At 46.0% G+C, this 8,452-nt stretch overlaps 1 protein-coding gene across 1 annotated transcript in view; it reads left to right on the forward strand.

Annotated features, from left to right (window-relative positions):
• LOC139158146 (vomeronasal type-2 receptor 26-like) overlaps window positions 1–4,537 on the forward strand; it is a 44,628-nt gene extending 40,091 nt beyond the window's left edge. Inside the window, exons 4-5 of the mRNA XM_070735565.1 lie at window positions 1,604–1,754; window positions 3,657–4,537. Coding sequence (XP_070591666.1) covers window positions 1,604–1,754; window positions 3,657–4,537 — 1,032 coding nt within the window. The remainder of the gene's footprint in view (window positions 1–1,603; window positions 1,755–3,656) is intronic.
• Window positions 4,538–8,452: the final 3,915 nt, after the last annotated feature.

Below are 8,452 nucleotides of genomic sequence, written 5' to 3' on the forward strand. Positions count from 1 at the left end.
AATTAAAAATGTTTATTTTTACATGAAGAGCTCCCTTTGAAGGATCTGGGGAATCCCTCCCACAAAGAGATTCCGGGGGCGGAGCTTTGACGTCACATATACCGGCAGGTTGCTAAGGACACCAAGGTGATCACATGGAATCCAGGAAGTGATCACCTTGGTGTGATTAGCAACCTGCCGGTGATGTCAAAGCTCCGAATGCCGAATGCAACCCCAAACTTTGCCTGAAGTTTCAAAAAAATTTGGGTTCGCGTTCGGCATACCGAACACCGCAAAATTCGGTATGGACCCGAATTGGGCGAGTTCGGTTCGCCCATCATCACTTTTGAGCAATGTACCTGTGCATTTTGTTTTTCTTGCCTAAATGTAAAACCTGACTTTTTTCACCATTGAATTTCATTTTGTTAGTTAGCGCCCATTATTCACGTTTGTCAAGATCCTTGTGTATTTTGCGCCTATCTTCTGAAGAGTTTCATCTTAAGGATAAAATTAACACGTTACAACTATACAGTCATAAGTGGGAGGAGATGGGGGATAGGAATGATGAGAAAAAACTAGTATTATAGTAATGCAGCCTTAGTAAATAGTTTGACAGTATTGAGGGAATTATTTGTTTAGCAGAGTGATGGCATTCAGGAAAAAACTGTTCTTGTGTCTAGTTGTCTTGGTGTGCAGAGCTCTGTAGCGACCTTTTGAGGGTGGGAATTGAAACAGTTTTTGTCCAGGTTGCGAGAGGTCAGTCAATATTTTCCCTGCCCTCTTTTTGTCTCATGCAGTCTACAGGTCCTCAATGGAAGGCAGGTTGGGAGCAAATGTCTTTTCTGCAGTTCTGATTCTTCTCTGACGTCTGTGTCACTCTTGGTGGGTTGCAGAAACAAACCGGACAGTTCTGGTGATGCAGATGAAAGGCTCAATGATTCAGCTATAGAACTGGATCAGCAGCTCTTTGGGCATTTTGAGCTTCCTGAGTTGGTGCAGAAAACATTCTTTGTTGTGCTTTTTTGATGATGTTTTGATGTTAGGTGACCATTTTAGGTCTTGAGATGTGATAGAACCTTCAAATTTGAAGGTCTCTACGGTTGATACTGTGTTGTTTAGTATTGTGAGATGTGGTAGGATGGGAGGGTTTCTCCTACAGTTTTGAGTGTGTTCAGTTCTTGATTGTTCTGGTCGCACCACAAGTATACAGAGTTCCGTTCTAACTCAATGCAGGACTACTGAATCAGAAAATGTGGCAGCCATTGGTAGAAAACCTGCTTTGCATGGAACCCGTTTGGTGATTGATAGGTGCAGGAAGGGGTGGGACTGGGGAAACCATCGGTTTCAAACCCAGAACTGGAACAGGCAGCAGTGATCTCCATGGACCGTTCCCATTCAGGTGGAGCATCATCATTTTTTGTCTTAGAAAAGTTGTAGCTCCATGTCCCAAGCCTTCCTTTGGACAATTAAGCATCATTTCCAATCTCCCATATATCTTTTCTGGTAGACCATGGGGTGGAGATTGGAAGACATTCTGGAGAGGGAAACAGGACAATGGGAACAAATAAAGGAAGCATCTTCATTGTTGGGGCCATCTCAACCCTTTCCCTCTTCCCTCTTTCAGAAGGTGCCCTTTGCCAGGTGTGGCCTGAAGAGGTGCCAGGCAGGAGAGAGGAGAAGAGTTCCAGAGGGAGAACAGGTCTGCTGCTACCATTGTGACCCTTGTCCAGAAGGGACCATTTCTAATCAGACAGGTAGAGCAAACATCAACTGCAGATCATTCAGGAGATCAGAATATTGATTTTTTAAAAATAGGTTTTGGTACCATTTGCATGCCTCAAAGTATTCATAGTTTTTGCAGCAGTATCTTTCAGTTTATATATCTAAAGTGGTCATCTCCATCTCCTCCCCCCCCCCTTTTCCTTCCTTCCATGCCTCCTGAGAGGACAGCCTGCCTGCCCCGAGTTTGGAGGCAGTGAGGAATTGGAGGCCGTGGTTTGTGGTGTTTCAGTACAACCAGGCAACTGGTGCTAAAGGGAACCCCTGGGTGGGTGGCCCTGTTGCTGCTGGAAGCCACGGAGACAGCCAAGCTCAGCTGCAGCTGCAGAGATTGTCATAAAAATGATGAGGGCTGGGATCTTTCTTTCTTTCCCTGTTACTTGGAAGGGAATTTCCTTGGCTTTTCAAAAACCTTTTGCAGCTGCATTGCCCTTGTCTCCTCCCCTCCCTTCCCCTCCTCTCATATCTCCTTCCCCTCCCCTCCCCTTCCTTTCCTATCTGTTCCTTTCCCTTCTCCCCAAGAAAACTTCAGGGTCTCATGTAGCACCCCTCCCCCCATCTCAATGCTGACCCTCCTCTCCAACAGACACACCAAGCAGAGACCGCCTCCCTCCCCTTTTCATCAAGAGATGCAGGAGCTGCAGAATTTGTTGCCCCTCTCAAAACGGGGACTGCCCCCACTGCCACCCCAGCCAGACCTCAGTGCTAAAAATACACACTGCTTCTGCCTTGGAAACAGCTTGGGGACACTGCTCCTGTGGGTCACCCAAATGAAGGGAGAACGTTAGGGTCACCCAGATGCAGGGAGAAAGAAGGGGGGCTTGGAAAGACAGCCAGATCCTCCACCCTGGGAGGATGGCCTGCCTGTGCATCAAAGCAAGGGTTGCTGCCTGACTGGGATGAGCTGGAGCAATGCTGGGGGGCAAGGGGGAAGCCCCTTTCGCAATCCAGTTTTGTCCTTCCCACAAGAGCAGGAAACACCTCCTGCCAAGGTGTTTTTGGCAGCAGAAGAAGCAGGAGAAGGAATAGCCAGCTATTTACCGCCGGTGAGCCAGGTCACTTTGAGTGAGGAGCACACAGGCTCTGGAAGGGGCTCCAGGGTCCCTGCATGTCTACTTGGGGACCACAGAAGGTCAGACTTTGTAGGCTTCTGGTGGCTTCCCACTTCCAAAAATGGCAGCTGTGGTGTCTTTAAATCAAGGGCCACCTTCTATTGCTCTGGGACAGTGGTGGCACTGAGAGCCCAGCATTGGTGACCCATGGGCTATCCAGTTGCCATGGTCTTTGCCCTCTTTTCAGGCCAAAAAGCTTCCAGACACCTTGGGGAGAGGGATTGCTGCTGAGCGCCCTGTCCCCTGGTGAAACCTGCTGAGTGGATTCTCCCCTGCTTCATACCGTCTGGACCAAGTCTTCCAAAGTCTCCCCCCTCCCCACACACATCATCAGTTGCTATCTCCCAATTTTTGCATCTGAGTTTCCAAATCATATTTGCAGCTTCTGAGCTTTGGGTGGTTCCCTTCACGAAGCCTCTGGGCAGCTAAAGCTCAGGTTGGATCGGAAAGGGGCAAGGAAGAATCCATTCAGCACGTTGTGCCAGGAGAGAGATAGAGAGCTTTCGGCAGAGATCATTCTCTCCAAAGTGTCCAGAGGTTTTTCAGCCTGAAAAGAGGCCAAAGAGCATGGCAAACGGCTAGCCTGGCCACGACCTCTCTCAGATTCAGAGCAGCAGCAGCTGCATCTCCACCAAGAGCCAGCTGTCCAGCAACAGGCCAGGCCAGGCTGGACGTCAACCTTGGAAGGCTAGTGGGTGTGGGGATCTGCTGGGAAGCTCTTTTGTCCTTTTTGATGAACCTATCATTTGATCTTGATTTCAGATGCAGCTCACTGCGACCCGTGTCCAGAAGACCAATATCCCAACAAGAACAAGGACCACTGCATTGTGAAGAAGATCCACTTCCTTGCCTATCGAGAGACCCTGGGATACACTTTAGTTTCTCTAGCGCTTTCTCTCTGTGTGATCACATCTTCGATCCTGGTGATTTTCCATAAACATCGTGAGACACCGATCGTCAAGGCCAACAACCGAGATCTCACCTACATCCTCCTGGTCTCCCTCCTGCTCTGCTTCCTCTGCTCCTTCCTCTTCATTGGTCGACCAGGGAAACTCACCTGCCTCTTCCGACAAACTGCCTTTGCCATTTTCTTTGCCCTTGCAGTTTCCTCTATCTTGGCAAAAACTGTCATGGTAGTTCTGGCCTTCATAGCCACCAAGCCAGGGAACAGGGCAAAGAAACTCTTAGGAAAACCACTGACTAATTCCATTGTCATAGCCTCTCCTCTAGTCCAAGCTGTTCTTTGTTCCATCTGGCTAATAACCTCTCCCCCATTTCCCAACATGGACTTCCACTCCTTGGTAGGAGAAGCCATCTTGGAATGTAATGAAGGCTCAGCTTTGATGTTTTATTCTGTCCTCTCCTACCTGGGTTTTTTGGCCCTTGTCAGTTTCACAGTGGCCTTTCTGGCTAGGAAATTGCCTGACAGCTTTAACGAAGCCAAATTCATTACTTTCAGTATGCTGGTCTTTTGCAGTGTTTGGATCAGCTTCCTCCCTACCTACCTGAGCACCAAAGGGAAGTCCATGGTGGCTGTGGAGATCTTCTCCATCTTGGCCTCTGGGGCTGGTCTCTTGGCTTGCATCTTTTTCCCAAAATGCTATATTATCATACTGAGGCCCCATCTTAATTGTAGAGAAAATATGATAAGAAACAAGAATCTCTAAATGATGCAGAGAAAATATTATATTTATCTTTAAGGAATATGTAGAATGGGACAGACTGTAAGAACCAAGAACCCACCAAGGCCATTGCTCTAAGTGTCCAACCAGGAAGTGAGCTCTACTCAGAAGAAAGGGATGATTCTTAATTGGACATTGTGAACAGCCAGGGTTGGGGAGAAAGAGAAGCTATTGTTTAACCATGAAAGTCCAGCATGGGAAATATCAGAGCTGGTTTTGATTCTTCAGTACCGAAATAGTTTATCCAATAAAGTTTTTGATTTCTGGAGTACAAAGTTCCTCAGGGTGCCTGCTTTTGTTGGATTCACTAGTCAGACTGCTCACATTTAGTTCAAGTTCACAACTTCTGAAAGGAAACCATTTCACTAGTTAAATGTTTTTGATGTTTGGAAATTTCTCCACAGTCCTAGGTTGGGTCTTTCCTTGGTTAGTTTCCATCTGTGGCTTCTTGTCTTGCCTTCAAGTGCTTTGGACAATAAATTGACCACTTCATAGAAACATAGAAACATAGAAGTCTGACGGCAGAAAAAGACCTCATGGTCCATCTTGTCTGCCCTTATACTATTTTCTGTATTTTATCTTAGGATGGATATATGGGATATATGTTTATCTTAGGATGGATATATGGATATATGTTTATTCCAGGCATGTTTAAATTCAGTTACTGTGGATTTATCTACCACGTCTGCTGGAAGTTTGTTCCAAGGATCTACTACTCTTTCAGTAAAATAATATTTTCTCATGTTGCTTTTGATCTTACCCCCAACTAACTTCAGATTGTGTCCCCTTGTTCTTGTGTTCACTTTCCTATTAAAAACACTTCCCTCCTGGACCTTATTTAACCCTTTAATATATTTAAATGTTTCGATCATGTCCCCCCTTTTCCTTCTGTCCTCCAGACTATACAGATTGAGTTCATTAAGTCTTTCCTGGTACGTTTTATGCTTAAGACCTTCCACCATTCTTGTAGCCCATCTTTGGACCCGTTCAATTTTGTCAATATCGTTTTGTAGGTGAGGTCTCCAGAACTGAACACAGTATTCCAAATGTGGTCTCACCAGCATTCTATATAGCGGGATCATAATCACCCTCTTCCTGCTTGTTATACCTCTAGCTATGCAGCCAAGCATCCTACTTGCTTTCCCTACCGCCTGACTGCACTGTTCACCCATTTTGAGACTGTCAGAAATCAGTACCCCTAAATCCTTTTCTTTTGAAGTATTTGCTAACACAGAACTGCCAATACAATACTCAGATTGAGGATTCCTTTTCCCCAAGTGCATTATTTTACATTTGGAAACATTAAACTGCAGTTTCCATTGCTTTGACCATTTATCTAATAAAGCTAAATCATTTACCATATTACAGATGCCTCCAGGAATATCAACCCTATTGCACACTTTAGAGTCATCGGCAAATAGGCAAACCTTCCCTACCCAACCTTCCCCTATGTCACTCACAAACATATTAAAAAGAATAGGACCCAGAACAGACCCTTGTGGCACACCGCTTGTAACCTGACTCTGCTCAGAATACTCGCCATTAACAATAACTCTTTGATGTCTACGCTTCAGCCAGCTGCAAATCCATTGAACTATCCAGGGATTAAGTCCAATCTTCACTAATTTATCTATCAGCTCTTTATGTGGAACCATGTCAAAGGCTTTGCTGAAGTCCAGGTAGGCAATATCCATGGCACCACCTTCATCCAACACCTTTGTGACATAGTCAAAGAAATCAATGAGATTAGTCTGACATGATTTGCCTTCAGTAAAGCCATGCTGATTTGAGTCCAATAAGTTATTGTTTTTTAGGTGCTGATTTATCCTCTGTTTGAGTACAGTCTCCATCATTTTAACTACAACTGATGTCAAGCTAACTGGCCTGTAGTTACCAGCTTCTTCTCTACTGCCCTTCTTGTGGATTGGCACAACACTGGCCATTCTCCAATCCTCAGGAACATCTACTGTTAACAAGGATTGGTTAAACAAATCAGTCAGGGGGGTAGCAATGACAGATCTGAGTTCTTTAAGAACTCTGGGGTGGATGCCAGAGTTCATTTTTGTGGCAGCCCCTTAGATAGTGGAACTTTTCTAACATGTCTCTCCTAGTCCTTCTCTTCTCTAAACTACCCATACCCAAAGGAAAACCATTGTTGTCAACCCAAAAGCAAGGTTCGTTGAGCTGTGAGGATGAGAGGGGAGCATCGAGATAGCCGGGTACATTAGAAAGTGTTCACAGGTACTTTACAAGAAGAGTCCTCCACTCCTCTACTTGCCACAGAACTTGAAATCCTAGGCTTAGAAAGCTTAGAACTACATTGCCTTAAATACGACCTAAGCATAGCCCGTAAAATTATCTGCTACAATGTCCTTCCTGTTAACGACTACTTCAGCTTCAACCCCAACAATGCACAATCACGCAACAGATACAAACTCAAAGTAAACTGCTCAAAACCTGACTGTTAAGACTACTTTATAAGGCATTCATAAGTCCTCATTTGGAATACTGCATTTGGTTTTGGTGGCCACAATTATTATTATTATTATTATTATTATTATTATTATTATTATTATTATTATTTAGATTTGTATGCCGCCCCTCTCCGTAGACTCGGGGCAGCTCACAACATACAATAAAACAATTCATAACAAATCTAATAATTCAAAAAACATTTTAAAAACCTATTATTAAAGCAGACATACACACAAACATGCCTTACATAAATTGTATAGGCCCGGGGGAGATGCCTCAATTCCCCAATGCCTGACGGCAGAGGTGGGTTTTAAGGAGTTTACGGAAGGCAAGGAGGGTGGGGGCAGTTCTAATCTCCAGGGGGAGCTGGTTCCAGAGAGTTGGGGCTGCCACAGAGAAGGCTCTTCCCCTGGGACGGGACCCAGAGAAGGCCAACTCTGTGGGACCTAATGGGTCGCTGTGATTCGTGCGGCAGAAGGCGGTCCCGAAGATATTCTGGTCCAATGCCATGAAGGGCTTTATAGGTCATAACCAACACTTTGAATTGTGACCAGAAATTGATCGGCAACCAATGCAGACTGCGGAGTCTTGGTATAACATGGGCATACCTAGGGAAGCCCATGATTGCTCTCGCAGCTGCATTCTGCATGATCTGAAGTTTCCGAACACTTTTCAAAGGTAGCCCCATGTAGAGAGCATTACAGTAGTCGAATCTCGAGGTGATGAGGGCATTAGTGACTGTGAGCAGTGAGTCCCGGTCAAGATAGGGCCACAACTGGTGCACCAGGAGAACCTGGGAAAACGTCTAATGTGAGTTGTGGATCGAGGAGGATGCCCAAGTTGCGGACCCTCTCTGAGAGAGTCAATAATTCCCCCCCTCAGGGTTATGGATGGACAGATGGAATTGTCGTTGGGAGGCAGAACAGCCACTCTGTCTTAACCGGGTTGAGTTTGAGTCTGTTGACACCCATCCAGACCGCAACAGCCTCCAAGCACTGGCACATCACTTCCACTGCTTCCTTGACTGGACATGGGGTGGAGATGTACAACTGGGTATCATCTGCATCCTGATGATACCTCACCCCATGCCTCTGGATGATCTCGCTCAGCAATTTCATGTAGATATTGAATAGCAGGGGTGAGAGGACCAGCCCCTGAGGTACCCTACAAAGGAGTAACCTTGAAGTCGACCTGTGACCCCCCACTAACACCGACTGTGACTGACCGGAGAAGTAGGAGGAGAACCACTGCAGAACAGTGCCTCCCACTCCTAATCCCTCCAGCTGGCACAGAAGGATTCCATGGTCAATGGTATCGAAAGCCGCTGAAAGGTCGAGAAGCACCAGGACAGAGGACAAGCCCCTGTCCTGGGCCCGCCAGAGATCATCTATCAACGCGACCAAAGCAGTTTCCATGCTGTAGCTG

This window comes from Erythrolamprus reginae, chromosome 1 (genome assembly GCF_031021105.1).
Source record: "Erythrolamprus reginae isolate rEryReg1 chromosome 1, rEryReg1.hap1, whole genome shotgun sequence".
In the NCBI taxonomy this organism is placed as follows: domain Eukaryota; kingdom Metazoa; phylum Chordata; class Lepidosauria; order Squamata; family Dipsadidae; genus Erythrolamprus; species Erythrolamprus reginae.